The sequence below is a fragment of the Stegodyphus dumicola genome, chromosome 9, assembly GCF_044657685.1.
Source record: "Stegodyphus dumicola isolate Sdum_Otavi_A_Nest chromosome 9, ASM4465768v1".
Lineage (NCBI taxonomy): Eukaryota > Metazoa > Arthropoda > Arachnida > Araneae > Eresidae > Stegodyphus > Stegodyphus dumicola.
Window position 1 is genome coordinate 144,722,462 of NC_140776.1, and position 24,156 is coordinate 144,746,617.

Below are 24,156 nucleotides of genomic sequence, written 5' to 3' on the forward strand. Positions count from 1 at the left end.
TAGATGAAAATGCTAATACTATCATGACAAAATCGTTCAAAAAATTTTAAAATAAAAAAGAGGGGAGGGGGAATTTCTCAGTTCAGATGGAAGTGCCATCATTTGAAAAAAAGGTCACTCTTAACAAGACACTTCATAGGATAATTAAAAGCAAGCTTTATTTGCAGAGAAAGAACTTCAAAAGCTGATCCGAGAACGACCATTAGATTGTGTAGCCGCCTTCCCCCTTCCCTTTGAAAAAAAGTTGTTAGAGGTTACGCGCTCGCAAAAGTGTTTGAGTCCCAATCCTAATATCATTATTTGTTGACAAATACAGAAGTTTGTTTCCCCTTTTTTATTGCCCTAAGATAAAAATAGATGTTTACTCTTTTTTATAGCCCTAAGATACAAATAGATGTTTACCCTTTTTTATTGCCCTAAGATACAAATAGATAATATTATTAATACATATAGATACTGCGTTAAAAGAAGGTATATAAAGAATTCATTTGTAAAAAGTTTGTTAACCAAATATCCACTAGAAGAAAGAGAAAATTAGATGAGACATTCGTAAAATTTTGAAAACTCAGAACAGTTATGTTAAATACGTAATTTAATGGATATGTTCAGAATTAAACTAAGATCTTCTAGACGAATCATGATGTCAGCAAAATGCATCCTTTTCCCATTCTTAAGTTTCCCGTAGTTGACTCTCATAATTGTTAAAATTACCAACAATAAAGTATCGCATCCTTTTGCAAAATTAATAAATCATCTGCTTTTTGGGGAGGAATGTAGTGGAACAGGAAAGGTTGTCGCATTACCACCACTACTTAGTACATAAATTTGAAAAGATTCAGTAACAAATTTGTCTATAGTAAAACATTTACTGCGTTTGTGGCTCTTAATAAAAGTTTCGTTTTTCAGGTCTTCAAGGAAATGATTAGTATCAAAGTTTAAAATATACTTAATAAATTTAATTTCTTTACCATATGGATTATAAACCAACATATTCACATAGTTTCTGTGAGAAGCCAAATTATAGTTTTTTCTCTGAAAGCTGCAAAGATATACACTGAAATTTATATAAAAAGTTCAATCTTATTTCACCTATTAACTTTCAGAGCTGTTAATTGCTGAGTACTTAAATTATTCTCGAATTGTTTGCATTCTCTCCGGACAATTCAATATTTTCCTTCAGCTCAAAAAAATATTTCATTTAAGTGAGAGATAAGCAGTTCAAATATTAAATGCAAGTAATAGGTACACATTTATTTTTCAGTTTGCTTTGTAACATTCAGAATTTTATTATTATTATTATTATTATTATTATTATTTATGGAAAGCACCATTATAACACAAAGATTTTCAACTGAGTTCTTAGGTTTCAGCTTTGATAATAAGCTTAAATTCAACAGACAATTGCATATATATATCATCAGCAAATAAAAGCGATTTGTATGAGCATTATCACAACAGTAGATAAAACTAATCATTTCACGTCTGCCTATGCGACAATACCTCTGCAAGCATCCATTGAAACTATTAATTCTCCAGTATGAAGTCTCACACACTGTAATAATGCGATATAAGTTGCTGGCAATTCATCCTCCTCCTCAAATCACGATATTCTTTATATGAATGTTATCATTTTACTCTTTATATTTAAGTTTACCTCAATCTTCGTTTTGGTGAGAAATTTATGAAGAAATTAAAAAATTTAGCTTGCCACATTTTTTTTTTTTTTTTCAGTTTACACCATAAATAATTCACTTGGCAAAATTCTTAATTTATGGCAACTTATTTTCCTTTCCCTTTTTACATTGTGCATGAGAGGAAAAAAATTCACATCGTTCCTACTTTCAAATAATTTTAGCAAAGTGTCTAAACCACATTTGATGTTTTATCGCTTTCAACAAATACGCTAAATTTCAAAAGTGCTAATATATAAATTCACATATATCTTCGGAAATTTTGAATAAAAAAACTGTAATTTTTTTCAGGTATGTTTACGAATACATCTACTTTAGGATGATGGTAAAAATTTTATAGATTATTATTAAAATTTTTTTACGAAAAATTTTTTAAAATTATTTACAAATACAAATTTAAAAACTAAATCATAAAAAATGGGCGAATTTTATTTAGAATGAACCTAAATTTCGAATTTTGAAAGGAAGAATCAAATAAGCTTAATAAAAAAAAGAGGTATTAATAAATATATACCAAAGTCAATTCACATGGAGGAGGTAAAATTTTGGGAGCTAATTTTTTAAAAAGTACTTGTGCGATTTTACAAAACTTTGCCATAATTTAAGTCGTAGAATCGAAATATGGAACAAAATTGGTATGTTATTTCAGGAAAAGTCCCAGTTTGTATCAAAATATCATGCTATATATAAATCTAATATATATCCTAAGTCGCTCTTTCGAGACATGGAAAACGAAGTTAAACTTCGACAATCGGTCCAGCAGAACGGGAGATATAGAACTGTCCCTTTTTGTGTGTGTGTGTGTGTGCAAAGTGTACAAACTCGGTATAGAGCTAATCTGTTATATCTCGAAGCAGTGGCTCTCAACATTTTATGCTTTATAAAATTAAGCAAAAAATCAGCCATAGATCGGCGTAAACTTAGAAAAAAAAACGTTAATTTTAAAAATTAAAATAATATTTAAGTTTTATTTAAAATATACGTTTAATCAATTTACACCTATAAATATATTTTAAATCAATCAAACCCAATCTAAGAAGCATGATCTTTTTTTAGCCCAAAAAGGCAATTTTGCTCAGATGGCTATTCATTTCGTTAAGGCATTTTGCATTGAAAAGTTAAATGCGTTGAATCACCTTTCAAATTGTTGCCACCAAATATTATCACCCTCTATTATATTTAAAGAAATTAAATAATGAAGAAGAAGTATTTAAGAAAGGTTCTGTTTTCTTCAGTAGGAGATCTTAGGAGTCCTTAGTGGCACGTGTTTGCCATGAGGCTTCTTCGTTATTAAACTTACTACACTCGGCCTTATTGTACGTGTTTGTTGATAATCGCCGGCTAATTTAATTAAGGCCCAATTACGTTATGAACTTGTGTCTAATTTCGACTTAGACAGTTTAGTTTTAGTATTAAATTAGTTTCTTATTTTCTTATCTTGATTTGTAGCCCGAGTGGAGGCTTTGATATACTCCCGAGAAAAGGCTGACTGTTAATATTACTTTGAGTGAATAAAAGGGTTATTTTAACTCTTCTCTGGGCTTTGCTGTTAAATACTTGATTTCGATAAGTTGCTAAACTGTTCACTAGATTCCTCAACTTTCATCATAGATGAAGTAGTTGGGAACATTATAAACTCTATCACTAAATGTCACAGCATACTCCGAACACCAAGCCAGAGAGACATATTCAACATCACTTTGCAGCCATCCCTCACTTTCATCGTGGATGAGCGGGCTTTCTCTCTTAAGACGACGATTATTGTTCCAGTTCGTACACTGCTAAAAAAAAAAAAAAATGGGACAGAGCTTTATCTCCCGTTCTACGGGGCCGATTGACAAAATTCAAACTGCGTTTTTTATGTCTCGAAAGCGCGACTTAGGATATATATTAGATTTATATATAGCACTATTCTAATATAGGTATTTTGACACAAAATCGGACTTTTTCTGAAATAACATGTCAATATTTTTCCAAATTTCGATCCTACGACTCAAATTATGCCAGAATACCAAGTTTTGTAAAAATCGTACGAGTAGTTTTTAAAATATTAGCTCTCAAAATTTTAGCTCCTCAATGTTAATTGAATTTGGTAAATATTTATTATCTCTTTTTTTATTAAACTTTTATTATTTTTCCTTTCACATTTCGAAATTTAGGTTCATTCCAAATAAAATTTACCCATTTTTTGTGTTTTATTTTTTAAATTTCTATTTTTAAATAATTTTTATAAATTTTTCGAAAACAATTTTGAATTATAACCTATAAACTTTTTACCATCATCTTAAAGTAGGTGTATTTTTAAGCATATCTGCAAAAAATTAGACTTTTTTATTCAAAATTTTCTAAGATATACAGGAATTTACATATTTTTGCGTTTTGAAATTTGGCTTTTTTTTTTTTTTTTTTTTTTTTTTTTTTTTTTTTTTTTTGAGCGATAATAATGCCAAATGTGGTTTATGGATTTTTGTTACAGTGAATTGTCACAGAACCTTAAATTTCAAGTAAAATTTTACGGAGAATTAATTATATAAAATATTTCCCCTCAATGATGCGTAATAAATATTTAATAATACTATATGTTAAAGTTATTTTTTTTTTAATTACAGATGCTATTATTCAGATTTTTAACTTTTTTTTTTTTTAATTTCTCTCTTTCTTCCTTTTTTTTTTTTTTTTTTTTAAATAAGAGTAAATTTTTACCTTCTGCGTTTTATCGTCTGCTACTTTACTTTGTTTAAATCGAATTGTCTAAAACTGAGAATTTTCGTTTGATGTTTATTTAAAATTTATGAAAATATTTTATGACATTAACTGCATAAATTATTCCTAAACAAACTATTGCTTATGAAGTGGCTGAAAGAGCGGCTGATACTATCATCCATATTTTTAAAGCACAGTGTATTTTTATGGAAACATAAGATTTAGAATAATTATTTTTATAAAAGTCAAATTATGATATAAACATACAACCCTCTAGAGACTGAATTAATGGAAGTTCAATGATTATGTAGAAATGATCTGCAGCTACTTAATGGCTGGATAAGTCAGCAGGTTCTGTGGACAAGTAAGAAAAATAATATAAACGACACCCAACATTCTGGATTCAATTAACAACGAGGATACGATGTTTATTAAATGAATTTAAGAAGTTTTAAAACATAAAAAATCAACTAATTTTTTATCCTAAAATGTAATTTTGTGCGTAGCGGATTTTCATTATATCCTTAAAATTCTAATTTAGAATGTAATTGTCAAGAACTGAATCCTAATCATCAGTAATATAATAAGTAATTATTACGGTTATTAATAAATCCTTCTTATAAAGTAATTGCAAATATTTCGAAAAACTTTCTGTCTGAAAGAAAATATTTTTCTATGCAAATATTTTAAATTTTATATTAATCAAGATTGCACACGATATTATTTATTTACACTTCAATTCTTACCGTCAGCTCTAGTAGGAGTTACAAATCAATTAGATTTAATTAAGGATTGGATTGGATTGGATTATTTAATTATGGCAAAGCACTCGAGGGTTATCTGCCTAAAGGGAAGGATTCCTTCGTGGAGGACTTTCTAAGGTAAACTGGCTCGTATGCACGTTACATATGGGGAAAACCACGAAAACGCCCATGCAGCCAGTTCGTTAGCGGGATTCGAACCTCAGACCGAACTACCAGTGTTCAGCGTTTTTACCGCTAGGCCGCTGATGGGCTATTTAATTAAGGAATGACCATCTAAGTTTAGAAACAGCGTACCGTAACAGCAATTCAATTATTGGCGCCGTATCTTTCATGTTACTTTCGATTGTCAAGCTACATGATTTTTAATGAGTATTCGGATTTTGCTAGTAACTTCACTTGGAAATCGCGCTTAAACTAGGTTAGTTGGTTATTTGAACATAGAAAGAACATGGGAGCTATTTGATTAAGATGCTTTCATAGAGAACCTTTGTAAAGAGAACCTAGAAAACAATGAAAACCAACCATGCAAGCCTGGGTTAGACTTCGAAACAAACAATTAGTATTTAAGAATCTTCAAATGCTAGGCAACTGGTAAGACTCCAATTAAATCTCCAATTTAATATTTTATTTGTAAATATTTAAAATATTGTTGTATTCTTAGGCACAAAAAGCAGAATTTAAGTTTTCTTAACTCGTTAGTAAAATACCTGCAAATGAATATTCAATTTCTTTTGCAATAATTGTATTCACTTAATATTCTTGGAATATGAGCTAAAGAAGGAACGTTCTCGGAAGATTAAAGAAGTGTTTAAATCCAGTGATATTAGGTTTGTCTTACAAGCTCAGGATCAAAACGCTTCTGCAATTGCCCGAGCAGTTGACTTGTAAATGGCTGTGAATTAAGCAGATGACTTTTAATCTTACATTTTCAGTCAGAAAACGTATTCCAAATGTTTTGTATTGCATGACAATGCATGTTTTCATTATTCAATAACCAATCGAAGAACCGCTTGTGTTCCGAAAATAAGTATGTGTATTCAATCGTCCTGCGTGTTCTTCAAATTTGTCTTCTTGTGATTTTTTTTCTTTCCCAAAAACTAAAGTTGCCTCTCAAAGGAAAGTTTTTTGACATTGAAGAGACAAAAGGAGACATCTACTTTTAGAGCATGTCAAAAACAGATCTCTACCAGCCTTCTCTTCCATTACATGTTGTGCAGTCAGACAAAAAGTTGCATCAGCGTAAATTCTATAATCTATTTTTATTACACTCTGATTACTTTATTAACATACAGTGAATATATACTAAATCTTTTACTTCAGCTTAAGTAATTCGGAATTGTTGTCGGAACTAGGACTTAGAAGATAAGTCAAATTAAATATTTCGATAACCCAATAAATTCAAGGTCGAAGTTTTCAAGGTGATTTTCGGAGGGAGGGGAAATATTTTCAGTTTTGGTCCATTATCCTAAGTATATTTGTTTCGATTCTTTATTTTTCCATAAAAGCGAAAAATTTACGCATGGTATACATATAACGCATAGCTTCAAATTAAAATTTAATAATATACAGAGTGGTTATAATTAAAGTTCCACATTGAAACGGTCATAAAAGAAAAACTACTGGATCAAATGTTATCAAGCTTGGTAATCGTGTAAAGGAGGTCATAGGAATTTATTTTCCGGGAAAAGAAGGAAGTTCGAAACCTCACCACCAAGAGGGAAATGGCGCTGTATGCAATATTTTTAAACGAACTATGGGTCGGAATCTAACTTAACCATTTGTTACACGGGTTTAATATGTTGTATACCCTTAAGAAACTTTGAAGTAAGCAAATTACCATTTAAAGGCATTACATTCGATAAAAGTCGAGTGCGCCATCGTGTAAGTGAGAAATTCGTCTGTGAAAACCAATAACTAAAACAAATTAGCGATTAGAAAATGTGAGATCGCAAATCACTCGCACAAGTGTGTACAATCTGGAAATCGTTTTCTTACATATCGCTAATTTGTAATTTTTGAAGCCTGAGTTCGGCCCTAAAGCATGAAGATACTGATTCAAAACGCTTTTAATCGATTTGGGCCAAAGAAATCTGTCATGTTATCTATCTAGTTCCATTGCATTCTCCTACTGCATTCGATTGCTTAGCAGTCATTCCACACCGTTTAGTGTTGAATGACAGCTAGTTTTATAACTGAACCATTTTTCTCTGAAGAGGAGTTGACAGCTGGACCACTGTGATTGCAGCTCACTTAGAGTCAATGTTAAAATGTTTCGTGATACATGAACTGCAGTAACGTGGCATTTTAGATACTACGATTTCTATGCAGGGCTAGGTCCCACCTCACGTGTGTCGCACAGTTACTTAGGCAACATTTCACGAATGAACGTCTTATAGGCCGACACTTCCCCTCTTCCCACCAGATCTGAACCTCTGTGACTTTTGGCTATGGGGTTATCTCAAAAGCACTGTTTATGGTGATAATCTAAACAATTTGGCAGAAATGAAAAATGTGATACACCGACATGTCCGTAACATTCCTCCTGATATGCTAAGAGCTGCTGTTGAGAATGCAGTAACAGGATTTAAGTTGCTTTCGGAAAATGCTGGACGCTACATTGAACATGCTTTGTAACACGTTTCGGAAACTATTAAACACATTTTAAACAGATGTTTCCATGTCTTATTTCATTTAACAATATTGTATACAGCGCCATTTTCCCCCTGGTGGTGAGTTTTTAAACTCTTTTTTTTCCCGCGGAAAATAAATTCCCATAACCTCCTTTACACGATTCCCAAGTTTGATAACATTTGGTCCGGTAGTTTTCCTTTTATGACCATTTCAAATTGGAACTTAATTATAACCACCACATAAATTAAACTTTAAAAGTTTGACAATTTGGTTCAAGTCCCAGCTTTAAAAATATATATATATAAACTTTACGCTTTAAACTTTATTTATAGTTAAAATGACTAGAAAATGAAAAGCTGTCTTCAGCTGAGACGTAATTCATGTAATTGATATTTTTAAAAATTGACAAGAATGCAAAATTTATGGAAGTCTAGCAATCGAAAAATCTTAATTTTCTTGTGTGAGCACTGAAAATAACTGTAGAAGGAAAGAAGAAAATTAGGGAGAAAAGTAAGCAAAAATTTGCAGGGAAATTTGGCTGTCAGACATACCAAGATGTTTCAAAAAGTTGGACGCTTTTGAATATACTTTCAAGATACTTCAAAGAATTTAGGTGTTCAAAGAGAAAACAGTTGGACGTGTACACCAGCAAATACCATCAATTGAGCTTGTGTTAACAGAAAAGACAAAAACGATATCATTGCAGATTAAAGTGAAGAGCGATTGGATTTAAACTATATGGTTGTATAAATTTAAATTACGTTATAGAACATCATATCGTATCATAAATGGAGAATCCCATGATTTTCTCATTCGAATTATTTGAAGATTCAGGAGTTTATCCAGTGATGTATGTGGATGTCACCTAAAGATTTTTTTTTTTTTTTTTTCTTCCTCCTGATGAAACAGCGGCCGAGCGGTAAAGTCGCTGAAGACTGGTAGTTCGGTCCGAGGTTCGAATCCCGCGAACGGGCTGGCTGCATGGGCGTTTTCCTGGCTTTACCCATGTGTAACGTGTATGCGAGCCTGTTTCCCTTAGAAAGTCCTTCCCGAAGGCATCCTCCAGGCAGATAGCCCTACTGTGCTTTGTCATAATTAAATAAACCAAAATCTCTTGAGAAAATCAGTCTTTCGTTTCATCTCTAAGACTAAAAACTGATAAAGGCTCTGACCAAATACTTTGTGAAGAACTTTCTAAGGGAAACCAGCTGGCATACACGGTACACATGAGAAAATCCACGAAAACGCCCATGCAACCAGCCCGTTTACTGGAATTCGAACCCCGGAGTGAACTACCAGTGTTCAGCGACTTTACAGCTCGGCCGTTTGTGGGCCTTTATGAAATGAAAGGCGATAACTTTATTTAAAATTATTGTCAGAAATACCAAGATATTTCGAAAAGTTGGATGCCTTTTAATATACTTGCAGAATGACTAAAGAAAAAGAGCAAGAATAAAGTAGAATGCCTGAAGAAAAAGAGAAGAAAAAATAAATTTTTGCGTAAAATTTAGTATTTGTATTTTTTTTTTTTTTTAAATTTAAAACCTTTTAATCTTATTTGATTCTTGGGATTTCAAAAATAAAATATTTGACTAAAATATGAATAACATTTTAAGAAACCAAATGTAGGATAAAATTGTGTAAAGCAATGGGCACAATGATAAAACTGTTTAAAGCAGTGTATGCAAGTCATCATATTAATAAATATATTTCAAATTCTCAGTTCGAAGGAATAAATAGAAAATTTTAAAACAATTATCTGAAGAGACAATGCAACACAAACAATTAAAATAAAAGTATAAAAATTTAAAAAATACCTAAAATAATAACTATAACAAAAATATATATATAAAGAAAACTATTTGAAAAAAATAAACTCTGCACCTTTTTTTACGCAGTTCGAATAGGTAAATAGAAATTTTTAAAACAGTTATTCGAAAAAAAACCATGCAACTTAAACAATTATAATGAAATTCGAAAAAGAAAAAAATACTTAAAATAATAACAGTTATAATTAAAAATATAATATAAAGAATATTATTTGGGAAAAAGGAACGATGGTGACTTTTTTCCCTCTCACGGGAAAGGAAACTAGGTTGCCATATATTAAGAAGTTCGCCAAGTGAACTATTCTTGGCGCAAACTGAAAAAAAAAGAGCCAACATAAATTTGTGAATTTCTCCGTAAATTTCGCTCCAAATTTTACAAAATTTCATATTTAGGCGTAATTTGAGTTGTAGAATCGAAATATGTAAAAAAATTGGTATGTTATTTCAGAAAAGTCCGATTTGGTGTCAAAATACCTATGTTAGAATAGTGCTATATGTAAATCTAATATATATCCTAAGTCGCGCTTTCGAGACATGAAGAACGCAATTTGAATTTTGTCAATCGGCGCAGTAGAACGGGAGATATAGGACTGTCCCCCCCATTTTTTTTTTTTTTTTTGAGCAGTGTACATATCTAGACGTTCTATGCTGATCCGCATAACTGCTGAGTCTAATAAGCATTTGTTCAACAGGGGATACTTATTTCGGAGTCTGAGGTTTGAAGATCGGCCTCACAGAGGTCAATGTCCTTCGGGCAACAATTGCGAAGACCAGTAATGGTTCTGGCAGCCGAAAGTTATAGCCTTTCTAGTTTATCTAGGTTGCTGACAGAAGCGGCCTGATAAACCTGAACACCATATTCCAGGACAGGCCTAACAAGAGCAATATATGTGTTTCTCAAGGTCCGAGGATCCGCACAACAGTCTGTACATGACATTTATTTTAAAATTTTGAGTCTCTGCTTACCTCTTAAAACCATATTGTCAATATTAGCCCGTCTGAGCCTTTTCGTTAATTAATAAAATGATACCAAATCGTAAATTATTGGAAACTGACGTAAAAGGAGATATATGTTTGCCTTAAAGCTTAAACAAAACTTAGCGGAAGAAAAAGTATTGGAATGGTTAAACAATAAGATAGGACCATTTCAGAGGAGGAGGGAAATATCTGCATATTTTAAAAAGAACCAGATTCCTTGTTCAAATGCTTTTAAACCTACGAGAGTCTTCCTGGCGCTAATGCTGCACCTAACTGAGCCAGTGTTCGACATTATGAATAGCTTTTGGAATAGTGAGAAGACAAAGTGAACACTTTGAAGTGTGAATCCAAAGAAAATTTCCATGAAAACTGCACGGACTTTTATAAGAAGATCAAAAAGGAAAAAGATGTGCTAGGAAATGTTCATACTTCAGAGAAATGTAAGGCTACCTGATCAAAATAATTTAGAAGGGTTACAAATTTATTACTTTGTTTAAAAATGAATACTGCGTTTTGATTTCTTTATTTATTAAAAAAATAATATATATCACTATTAAAGACAAAACAAAAATTATTGACCTACATACCACCTCCACCACAATAAAAGAAAATATTAAAAAAATTACATGTATAGGTCCACTTTTATTGTACATTTTTCCAAATTTCGAACTTCGAAATCTAGTCACCGTATGTTTTGGAACGAACCGTTTTTGAACTATTGATTCAAGAAATGGAAAGAAAATTTTGCTTTATAAGAGTTTTAAGATTGCTTACGTGAAAAATCTTATCTTCCAGTGTGACTTGTCAATTTTACGATTGTTTTGCTAGATCTAATAAAGAACTCCAAAGTTTGGTTCAAGGTTTTGTATCAAGATTTTCTGCACTTTAAGCACCACTGCTGCATTTTAAAACTCCGTTAATGTTTTTACTTTTAACGTAAAAGTTAAAAAATATATAATAGGTTATCTTAATATATTTTTAAATATCATTCGCTCATATACTGTAATTGTGAGAAATATAAAAAATATAATTTTTATTTAGTAGTTAAAGTTACCTTTTAAGGAAACATCACGGTCTCACTTTCGGCCTAGCACAGTAAATAAACAAACATTTTATTTTTAAAAATTTTAACTCTTAAAGAAAAATTATAATTTTTAACAGCCAATTTATCGGCTTAGTGGTTTGCGATGTTGGTTGCCTTATCGAGCCAGACTTTGAACCTCGAAGAAGACTTTGATGGTCATTAGTGTCTGTACAGTATGGAGGCACTTAAACAGTATGGAGGCGAAAGTCCTGTCAAGAGGTTTATGGGTAAGGAAAGGTGGATGATCCGTTCCCCGTTGTTTTTCTGTCAAAATTGGAACAAACGTTGCCTTTCTAACATGTGTAATTCAGTCACACTCTTTGGTACTACATTCTAAACAACATTTTGGGTGAAGATATGGCTGAATGTCCGATGCGGATTGACTTTTCCCGACGAATGCATCCAGCCAACAAGAGAAATAGATTTTTAACAGAAAATTCAACACTTTTCGTACACAAAGCAAACTTTAACTAAACAAAACCAGAAATCTGAACTTACCCTGGAATGAAATACAGTGGCTTTTTTACTTCTGATTCATACAACATTTTAGGATGTTTCGTTTTTCCCGGAGAATTTTTTCGTACAAGTGAAAAACATTTCTATTATTCTAAAATTGAAAGTTTCAATAATCAAAAAAACATTTCTATTATTCTAAAATTAAAGTTTGTAATTAATTTTATGAATTATATATACATGCATTGTGAATGTGAACGAGAAATTATTATGATGCCACACCTGAAAACACTTTTTATAATAAATGGTTCTGTTTAATTTAATGGTGCATACTGTAACGTGAAATAAAGCGCAATATAAAAAATTTTGGTGCTATATTTGTTGCAAAATTTGCAATAAATTTTAATCTAATAAATGAAAACTGAATTTTAGTTATTTGTATACTGGAAAATTCTTAAACATGTAGTTCTATAAACTATACTTCAGTATTTTTTTTTAAACAAAAATGAAATTTTGCACCTTATTGTCTATACATGCTTTTTTAATATTGTAAAGAATCGTTTTCTGTATTTATTATTTCACTACAAATAGTAATGTTTAATTTTTAGAATTTGGCAACTAGTTTTCAGATGTTGTATTCCAAAGAAAATGTTTGTAAGTTAAAATTAATTAATGTGTTCTATATACGTATCTTATTTTTACTACCGTGCGTAAACTTCTGTAAAGAAATATATTTAAATTATTAGATTACGTTTAATTTATTGGTATTTAAACATTATCGGCGTCCGTGAGAAAATTCTTTACCTGCTAAGAATCAAGTTGCAGAGTCATTAGGGTTTTTTGATGCTGGAGACCTGAAAAATGAGGAATGACTTCGCCGGGACCTCTCGAATACATGTCAAGTGTACTACAGTTACACCATTAAGGCATGCAGAAAGAAGGGAGAAACTACCTTATATACTATGGCGTGGCCTGTATGATTATATAAGGTCGGGCTGCGTCTACTTGTGATACCTTATATATACTCTCCCTTTTAAAGGGCGACTGGGAATTAGGGGACCCAATTGTCAAATCTTAGTGGTGAAGAATCATCATTCACCACCTTTCATTTTGGGCGTCACTGTAGAATCACTGGGTTATTTTGAAGCAGGTAACAAGAAAAATGAGCAGTGCCCTCGCCGGGACTCGAGCCCGGACCTCTCGAATACTCGCCGAGTGTGATACCTTACGCCACGAAGGCTTGAAGAAAAGAGGTTGAAAATAAAGTAATTAGAACTTTCTGCGATATTGAAATTTTTTGTTGATATATTTATATTACTGAAGTTAAAAAAGAACGAAATAAAGAAGAATGATAATGTGGATAATGTTACGGAGGATTTGAAGAAAGAAAGAACAAACTTACATCGCCAGTTTACGATTGCTTCTAACCAGTTTAATAAGTTGACAGCTGATACGAAGGTCGAAAGTAAGCAAATTTCAGTCACATTTAATAATAAAATTTTGGATAAGTCAGAGCGTTTATTTAAAATTGATTCAGAAATGCCTGAGCGTATAGAATATAGGTACGAAGAATACGATCAAATTGAGCCTGTGAGGTTTATCTATTTATTTTTAACTAAGTTCATTTTAAGTTGAGAAGCCTTTCCTATTTACTCTCTTTCCACCCACGCTTTTCATGCTAGAATGTAAATGAGATAGCGAGAGTTTATTCAGATTAAGGTAGACTGAACTGCAAGAGTTTCGGAATTTAGTTTTCAGAGCGCGTCTGCCTAAGGCCACGTTGTGCTGTGATTATTCACGACTTGCGTTAACGGCGTTGATGTGTTCTTACCTTTTAGGCTTTTCTCGCCAGTTACTTTAGACCAGAGACCAGAGCTCTTCCTGCGCGTTAAAGTATTCTGTGAACCGTTAGGCGAACCTACACACCTTAAAATTACTATTTATTACGTATTTCTGTAAAGCCAGAAGTGTTGGCTTTTTGTAACCCGAGTTGGGTCATTTGTTAATTTTATGATTGAAAAAAAGCCTTATACACCTTTCTTCTGATCTCTGTTTAGTATCACAAGTCTATAAAAGATAATTCTTCAAAACGACCTTAAAAGTTTATGTTCCCAAAGAGGCACAGAATTTATAAGTCCTATAGGGATCGTTTCATTGAAATCAAAACTATATTTAAAAAGTATGTACAATTTCTTGGCGATGAAATATCTTCTTCTACTTCAGTTTCTAGCTTGAATTTAAAGCTTCTTGAGTTAAATTTAAAAAAATATATATGATTTAGCTCTTTAGCTCTTAGAACATGCGTTGCATTTTAGGGACAATTTTCTCGCATCCATGTTGATGAGAACATACGAAAAGAGGGCAGATTTCAATATTTACTTTCTTCGTTGAAACTGAAAACCAAAGCAAGCGATATCATGGAAACTTATCCACCTTTTGAGAATAATTATATTAAAGCGGTTGAGCATCTTAAATCGATACTTGGAAGACATGATCTTCTGACAGACGTTTATGTACCAGATCTTTTAGCATTAGTGAGTAACTGGTCTAATGTGAAGTTGTCAGACCTTTATGGTAAACTAGGATCATATTTAACGAGATTAGAAACACTTGGAGTAACTACGCTATATCTTGCAGTAGAACCATGCTTACACGTTGCTGTTTTGAAAGCTTGGGACAGATATAGACTCAACAGTGAAATCTGTGTGATTGGAGGATCTGTGTTTTCGACCAAAGAAATATTGCTACACGATTTAATGTCATTTTTGCAACATGAAGTTTGGGGTAAAGAACATAGAATTTTAGTAGAAAAATTTTTTGAAGATACAATGAAAAGTAAGAAAGTTAGTAACCCGCCAGTTTCAAAATACGAGCCGACAGCATCTGCTTGAATAAACTCCTTATCCCCTAGTCAGAAATTTGGTTGTTTGTACTTTTGCGAGCGTACTCATTCTAGCCAAAACTGTAATAAAGCTGCAACTTTAAACAAAGAAGAGAGAAAAATCAATGGTTATAAATAAATATTTTGTAGTTTGTTTGAAACCTGGAACATTTGGCGAAAACCTGTCGAGGTAACGTAAGATGCATTGTATGTTATAGACATCATTATCCAATACTTTGTCCAGATTTGAAAGCAAAATCAACTGAATTTCCAAGTAGCGAAAATAAATCAGAGGTAAAATATTCTGCTGCATTATTTTCTTTAGAGCCATCTTCACACGCAGTCTATTTAAAAACTTTACTCTTGCGTCACATGAATAAATGGCAGAGCACTTATTGATGATGGCTCTTATAGATCATATATAGAAAAGTGTTTGACTCCGGAACTCAAGTTAACTTCTGTAAAGAAAGAAACTTTATGTCAAGAGTTATTTGGTGGTAGCACAACACCATTTAAAAAACGTGAGAGGTTTAATTATGTTTTTATAGAAAGTGTTGATAGAAGATATTCAACAGAACTTTCATTTTTAGATCAGCCTAAAATTTGCCCAAGTTCACCTAGGATTTAAGACAAAAATTTAACATCACAACTGTCATCAAAGGGAATTCTTCTATCCGACTTTGAGAACGCCTTACGTGCAATTAGACTACTTATTTGTGCAAATATTATAAGCCTTCTAATTGGAAGAATTGAAGTGTTGAAAAATGGGCTGTCGATTGTCGAGACAAAGTTGGGTTGGACTGTACTAGGGCTTGGTCGAAAACGAGAAGTTTTGAACACAGTATCTTTATGCTTACAAAATCTTGAATTATGATAAAGCTGTATCAAGACTTATACAAACAACTAAATGTTTGCTTAAAGAAAATTAATTTGAAGGGTACGATAACATTTTTTTTTCGTTAGGAGACTGGGGTCATAATAGCAAAAGTTGAACCATCCGAAGGCACTGCGGCATTATATTACTTGCCGCATAGACCAGTGATTAAATTGTCCAGTGCAACAACGAAAATTCGCCCAGTGTTTATACTTCATCAAAGACGTCTGGTGGTACATCATTAAATGATTGTTTAACCACTGGACCAAGTCTTAATTCAAAAATTTCTCCACGTCTTAATAAGTTCAGAATAGATGCTTTAGGAGTCACAGCAGATATTAAATAAGCATTTCTGCAAATTAGTGCTTACCCAGAAGACAGAAGTGTATTAAATTTCTCTAGTGGAAAAATAAAGATCGATTATCAGTCAAAGAATATCAGCATACCCGTATTTTCTTTGGAGTCACTTCAAGTTCATTTCGATTAAATGCTACCGTCGAATATCATTTGCAGTGTCAACAGTTTCAAACACCAGAACTGCAGTCAAACATGAAAATACTTAAGGAAGGATTCTATGTCGGCAATCTAATCATAAGTGTCAAAAAAAGATGAATGCACGGAAATACAAATGCAGTCTGAAGAACTTATGAAAGATAGTAGTTGTTTCGACTTACGCGACTGGACATGCACAGGATATGAAGATCAAGAAGATCATTCTGTTCTTGGTTTAAAGCGGAAACAGAGATTGACGAACTTAAGTGCACATTCTCCAAGGCAATAGAAAATTTAGAAGATATTGGTACTAAGAGGAAATTACTTCAATAGTTAATAGTATTTACGATTCAGTTGGTTTTACATCTCCTGATATGCTATTTCCTAAGTTACTCCTTGCAAGAAACTTGGAAAAGGAAAATAAGTTGGCATGACCCCCTTTCTAAGGATCTTCAGTTAAAATATAATAACCTGGATGAAACATATTCATTGTATGCAACAATGCTCTATTCCACGAAGAATGCTCCATGGACGGAAAGAAGATGTCACTTTACACTTGTTTTCGGATGCATCAGGTAATGCTATGCTTGCTCTGCATATCTACGCTGCAAAGAAAATTCAGACGTAATTGTCAATTTAGTTGCCGCTAAATCAAGATTGCACGAATAAATCGTCCAACTGTTCCCCGATTCGTGTTGTTATGAGCTTTGTTTGCTGCTCGTTTAGCCCAAACCATAAGGATTGCATTAAACTTTCCTCTTAAAACCTTTCCTTGGACAGATTCTAAAGTGACACTAGCTTAGATAGTTTCGTTTACGTGCGCAGTATTTCGTGCTGTGCATTTAGAGCTAATTAGTTCCTTCTCAACGAAGCATTTCTGCAAGCGTTATGTCGATTTTTTGCTTGGAGAGGCAAAATTCACATCATGTATACCGACAACAGAACTAATTTTGTAGGATCTTCAAGGCATTTAGCGAATTTGAATTGGGAAGCAGTTCAAGCTGAATATAAAATGAAGAAAATTATGTAGACCTTTAATCTTCCAAGTGCATCGTGGTATGGCGGGATGGTAGGAGCGAATGTTTCGCATAATCAAAGATCTATTAAAAAGAAATTTTGGGGGAAGCTTGTTTAAATTTGAAAAGATGCAAACAGTTTTATGTATCTGTGAAGACACCAATAACAAATATCCATTAACATACGTATATGAAGATCCAAAGTATCCATTGCCATTAACACGTGCTCACTTCATACATGATGTACGAAATCCTAAAGGATCCTGACCTCCAAACAATTGATTTGGATATAATTGATGGAAATCATTTTAGAAAATATTTACGTCATGTTCAAAGGGTAAGAGAGCATTTCAGGAAGCGATTCCAAAACGAATACCTTTTAGAGTTAGTAAGAAATTCTGATGTCAGAAGACGTAAAGAAAGCATTCAAGTCGGAAAAACAGTACTTGTTGGATCGGAAAACCTTAAAAGAATCACCTGGCTCTTAGGAAAAATCTTGGAATTTTTCATAAGAAGAGATGGAAAACAAAGTGTAGCTCGTTTGAAATTAGCAAAAGGTGAAATTACACGTCCACTTTAGAGACTACTTCCGTAGAAATCAATTCAGAGAATGTTATTGCGCCTACAAAAAAGTAAAGAATCTTTACCTAAAGGTGATACGGAACAACCTAACGCTGATATGGATTATAGATTAAAGATGCAGACAAAGGAAAATTTTCTAGAATGGGTAGACCTGTTATCAGACCTAAAATACTGGACTTATTTACTTTTCATCTCATATGTCAAAATTTAAGTTTGATATCTCTTCTAAACTTGTTGTTTACACTATATTATTTATATTATTTACCCATAACTGTTAAATTTCACATAATTTGTTACTTTTTCATTTCATTGTTTAAGTTATTTGATATGATTGTGTTTTAGGTGGGAGAATACTAAGAGTTGTTTCCTGTATTTAATACTTCACTCCAAATTGTAATTTTTAATTTTTAGAATTTGGCAACTAGTTTTCAGATATATTCCAAAGAAAATTGTAAGTTAAAATTAATTAAGGTGTTCTATATATGTATACTATTTTTACCACAGTACGTAAACTTCTGTAAATCAATATACTTAAATTGCTGATTTATGTAAACTCTGAATGTTGATATTTAACAAATATAATTAAATGTAGTTATTAATACAATAATAAATTATTAGGAGGACTTTGCCTTCGCTACCTACTGCGCTTCCATTGTCATCCAAACTGTGATTTTGCTTTTTTCCTTCACTTTAACATGTGGTGTAAGGACCTTTTTTAGCCCAAAAGGACATTAGTCCAAATGGACTGTTAGTCTCGAATCGGGATTTTTTGTCTTTTAGGGATTTTTGGATTTTACGTCTTTCAAAAATGATTCTCTGTTTATAAACAGCGAATCACTTTTGAAATTATTCACGCGAAATATTAACGGCCTGCGCTATTTTTTAAAGAAACTAAATCGTGAAGAATGTGCATATGCCCACATAATGCATAATTACAACACCTGTGGAAAAATTACAGCACCTAGAGTACAAGTTCATCAAATTTTTAATAACGAAGTACCCCACCCGAAAATGGGCACCTGGAAGTCCAAATTTTGAATTTCGAATTTTATATTTCAAATTTTGTAAAATTTTAATAAATTATTTATTAACAAACTGGATGATTTGAAAGCTAGCAGTGGCAACACTGTACGGAATAAAACAATTTTATCTCCAGCGAGCGAGACTGTTTATCAGAAATTCTAAGGATATGCTCTTTTTTAATATTTTTCTATTTTGCGGTTGAATAGGAATTTATGTGGCATAAGGTTAAAGAACATGATATTTAATTAATAAATTTAGCACACAAAACGTTTATAATGAAAAGACAAAAAAAGGTTTTGCAAGCCATATTATTAAGAAAACTGAAAATTGATATGATAAACTGAAAAAAGACTGAGAAAAATAGAGAAATATATGACAGTGCGTCGGGAATTCTAAACATATGCTGCTTTTAAAACTTTTGTAATTTTGCTGTTGAATTGCATATGGCGTTAGGGCGATGTAAACGATGCTGAATAATGGATCTAAAAGACAAAAAGGAAATGGGTTAACAGGAATGAGTGAAACAGCAGACTGGTAGACTGCGACCTCAGCGATTTAAAAAAAAAAAAAATCTTAACAATGCCTTTTGAGTGAACGTTAAAATCTGAGACCTTTCAGATTTTTCGTTTTTTTAATTAATTTGCAATTATTAGATGGTTTTTCATATTCTCCTGCAGCAACAAACAGCGATGTTTTTGTTTTACACATTTTTTAAGTTATTATGATTTATAATAATTTATGTACGAATATTTAATATTTAGGAATAGAACGACTTAATGTAGAATTAAGTCCTTTTTTCTTGCTTCTAATTAAAAAAAAACAACTTAATGTATAATTAAGTCGTTTTTTCTTGCTTCTAATTCAAAAAAGAACGGGAAACTATCATTAATGGAAGATTAAATATTTGAATTTTGATATTTAATTTAATTCATCATATTTTTATTGAATATGTATATACTGCTGGCTATTAAAATTACAGCACGATGAACGAAAGTAAGCACAAAAAATATATTTATTGTACGTAAACAGTATGACAGGAACACAAAGCGATTAAATTTGTAAGCAATTTGGGGGTTTACAGGGGCAAAATTAGTAGAAACAGCTGCCACCCCTAGCAGTTGAAACGGCCCTTACCCGATTAGGCACGGAGACGAACTGGGCTTGGATGACAGAAGCGGGCAACTCATTCCATGCTGGTTCAAGTCTATGCCCCACTTCATCAACCGTATTGGAGAGCGGTGGCGGGAAAGTCTCTCAGCAACCCATGACCAGATGTTTTCAATGGGACACAGATCTGGAGACCGTAAAGGCCAGGGCAGCAATCGAATACCCTGTGCATGGAGGAAGGTCAGAACACGACGTGAAACATGTGATCTGGCATTATCTTGTTAGAAGATGGCGTTTGGCAGGCCTTGAAGATAGGGCACAATCACTGAACGTAAGACGTCAGAAATGCACCAATCTGCGTTCAAATTATCGTTCAAATTATCGTCGTCGATGTATGCGCGTTGTGTACCCAATGGCTGCCCAAACCATCACACTAGGTGCAGAGCCCTATGCAGATATCGAATGCGAGCAGGCGAAGTGCAGTCTCCTCGGAGCTTCCAGACATGTATAACGGCCATCAGAATACTTACATCACGCAGAACCGGAACTCGTGTGAAAAGACGACACTGTGCCACTCCTGTATCCAGCTTTGTCGTTCGGCGCACCAGCGTCGCCTTCTCTCTGTGCTGCGTTGTCAAGGAAAGACGAAGTAATGATCGCTGTGCTGATAGTGTACGCTACTACAGATGTCGACGCACCGTGCAATTTTCTTTATTATTATCCCATCTTGTGGCTGTGCCATTGGAAGAGTTTACCAAAAAATTCAATGCTTTCATGATTTTAATAATTTGGAAAATTTAAAAATAATAATATAATTTGGAAATTTTGATAGTGAAAGAAAATTCGTGCATAATTTCTGAAAAGCGAAGAACTAAAGATCAACAACACGAAGGGATTAATAATTAAAGATTTAATAAAAGAAGCGAGAACTTTTTCCAGAAACTAAGCATACTCTTTTCATACCTTTGTCTTGACCATATCTTTGTCTTGTGTTTGTTAAAACATATTGTGAGGTATAAGGAATTGAATACATTTCAAGAGATTGTAGTATTTTCATTAAAATGATCCAGAAACACAGTTTATGATAAGTTGAGGAACACAAACTTCAGATATGACAAATTTTCAAATCTAAAAAATTAGGATTTCTGCGTAATTCAGCAGTGACTTTAAAGCTGAACTAGATTCGCCTTCTTCTGGAAATGTGTTTCATACAACTAGGTGCCTATGCTGACACCTTACCCTCAAATCGAATATAGTTGAAAGTTTCGAAATATTTTAGAAGGTGACTTATTTGAGATATAATAAATTTCTCTATTCGAAAAAAGCAAATTTAAAGTCAATTAAATTTTAAATGAAATTGAATTATAAATAAATGATTAATTATTGCTGCGAACTACTCTACAATATCATTTAAATTCTGAGAGCATATGTAAATCAAGTGCAAGTATCAAAATCTATGAATATATAATAAATGTATAATATATAATTCCAATAAATTTTTTAATCCTAAAAATTTATAAAAATGCATAAGTGAATAATTGTTGAGCAGGCAGGAGACAGACTTATCAAGGGGAAGTTGCGTCCAAACCTATCTCTTCAATTATTCAATTCGTGTTTCGTCATCCATGTAGGCAAGGGTAAAAGGAAAATTCAAAACCAAAAGTAAAACCAAATGTTGTGAATTACTAAAAAGAAATTTAAACAAGTGGAATTTAGAGAAATTAGCAAATAAAGACTAGAATAATTAAAGTCAATTAAGAGTAGAAAACCAAATTTTTTAGAAAACCAAAGTAATTTAGAAACTCTTGCCTACAAAAAACTTCCCCGACACGAATTATGAAAATAAATCAAAAAGAAACTAGATACTGTTTATAAAAAATACATACATAGTAGTAAAATAATACTAAAAAGGCAAGTAAAAAGTATGTTTTAATTTAACTTACCAACTATATTTGTATTTTGAGAGTGGGGCAGCATGCCAAACTAAGTGATATTAAGTAGTGTGTTTCTTTTAACTTTATAAATAGAGGGCGCTAATATAAGGCAAAGTTGAATGTTAAGCTGCTATTTTAGTAACTTAAAATGTGTGTACTGTTACAAAAATTTTTTTGCTGGCTGTGAAGTATTGTGAAAATGTGTAAAAAATTGTAAAAATGCTAACTGTAACGTAATGTGAGAAAATGGTTGCAAATTATTAAGGATTGTAAAAAATCCAAAATGTTTTTGAAATCAAATTAATTTTAATTTTGAAAAAAATTTAAAAATTGTTTTTAAAAATGTTTTTAATTAAAGTAAGAAATTTATTGTAATAGTTTTAATTTATTAAAACTGAAATTTCAACATGTTTAAGCAAAACTTACTAAATACTGGCCAAAAAGTAAGGAAAATTAGAAAAAGATAAAAATCTTCACTCATTTCGGGCTATAAGTAAGACTTTTGAAAAGAGTTGGCTCTTCATTAGTAAAAGGAAAGAATCCAGTTTGATTATATACATTTTTACAAATATTTACAAGATAATCCTCTTAACACTTCAATATCCTCCATTACCCTCGAGTTAAGGTTTAAGGTAATGTTATCATACCATAAAGAGTCAAAAAATTATAAAGAAAAGTTAATGCCTGCCTGTTTAATATATAAATTAATAAATTGTGCTGGGACTTAGTTATTAATTGAACTTTAATTAGCTTTATTATTTCTTAACTTTAATTAGCTTTATTATTTATAATTAGCTTTATTATATTAGAATTATTATTTCTTCCTTTAAATCTTCTATTTCGGTACATGTATTTTTTATTTTGATTATTTGGCTATAAAATGTGTTACCTATTACTTTTCTAGAGATATTAGAGTTCCAATTAATTAGTTTAATAGTATTAAACTGGAAATTCCTCCTTTTATCATATAATTTAATTTTGCTGTTTTTAATTATGAGTAGGTCTAGGTTTAATTATGAGTAGGTCTAGGTATTATTATGAGTAGGTCTAGGGAAATTATGAGTAGGTCAAGGTTTTACTTTTGGTTTTGAATTTTCCTTTTACCCTTGCCTACATGGATGACGAAACACGACTTGAATAATTGAAGAGTTAGGTTTGGAGGCAACTTACCCTTGATAAGTCTGTCTCCTGCCTGCTCAACAATTATTCACTTATGCATTTTTATAAATTTTTAGGATTAAAAAATTTATTGGAATTATATATTATACATTTATTATATATTCATGGATTTTGATACTTGCACTTGATTTACATATGCTCTCAAAATTTAAATGACATTGTAGATTAGTTCGCAGAAATAATTAATCATTTATTTGTAGTTCAATTTCATTAAAATGTAATTATCTTTAAGTTTTCTTTTTACTAATAGAGAATGTTTGTTAAATTCAAATTTCATTCCTTGCAGCAATGGCGCAAGATAATTCTTTAAATTTAATTTAACTTTACTATATTCTTTTGAAACAATTATTTGAGATATAGTATTTTTTTTTCCTAAATTTAAATTTTGAAGAGATTCACGCGTCTAAATTGAAGCGTCGAAGCTGTCTAACTAAATCTATGTTATCAAGATCATTTTGAATCAATAGATCTCAAGTGGTGAACATGCAATATACACAAGATATAAATATACATAAAACAAAAGAATACCGAATGACATGACAAAGTAAATTTAAAAATCAGATTCCCGTGATTACATTTGGATTGAGAATGGACATTGGCCTTTTTTCATTAGTATCGTTCTTATAATCGTAATTGTAAATTCTGAGTTCAGAGTTACTTATAGTACGTAAACCCGAATGTGAAACTGTCTGGCCAGGACGGTTATTCTACGCTACGAGAGTCGACAGCAAGTTGTGGGCCGCCAGATGTCGCTGCTAGTAAAAAACAGGTCTGCCCGACATCCTATATTCTCTGAGTACGGAAGTTGTCGAAAGCGCGTGAAAAAGTGTTGCCGCGTCGTCAATCAGGGTTGTGCAGTTGACGTACTAAGTAGACAATGGCTTTGTAAGTGTTTTCGCCGCTGATTTTTTCATATTTAAACGAAGAATACGGTC

The 24,156-nt window shown here is 32.1% G+C and overlaps 1 protein-coding gene across 1 annotated transcript in view; it reads right to left on the minus strand.

Moving 5' to 3' along the window:
• Positions 1-12,362, minus strand: part of LOC118201364 (uncharacterized) — a 56,256-nt gene extending 43,894 nt beyond the window's left edge. Inside the window, exon 1 of the mRNA XM_035373458.2 lies at positions 12,179-12,362. Within this exon, the coding sequence (XP_035229349.1) occupies positions 12,179-12,225 (47 nt within the window). The 5' untranslated portion in view covers positions 12,226-12,362. The remainder of the gene's footprint in view (positions 1-12,178) is intronic.
• Between the last annotated feature and the right edge of the window lie 11,794 nt (positions 12,363-24,156).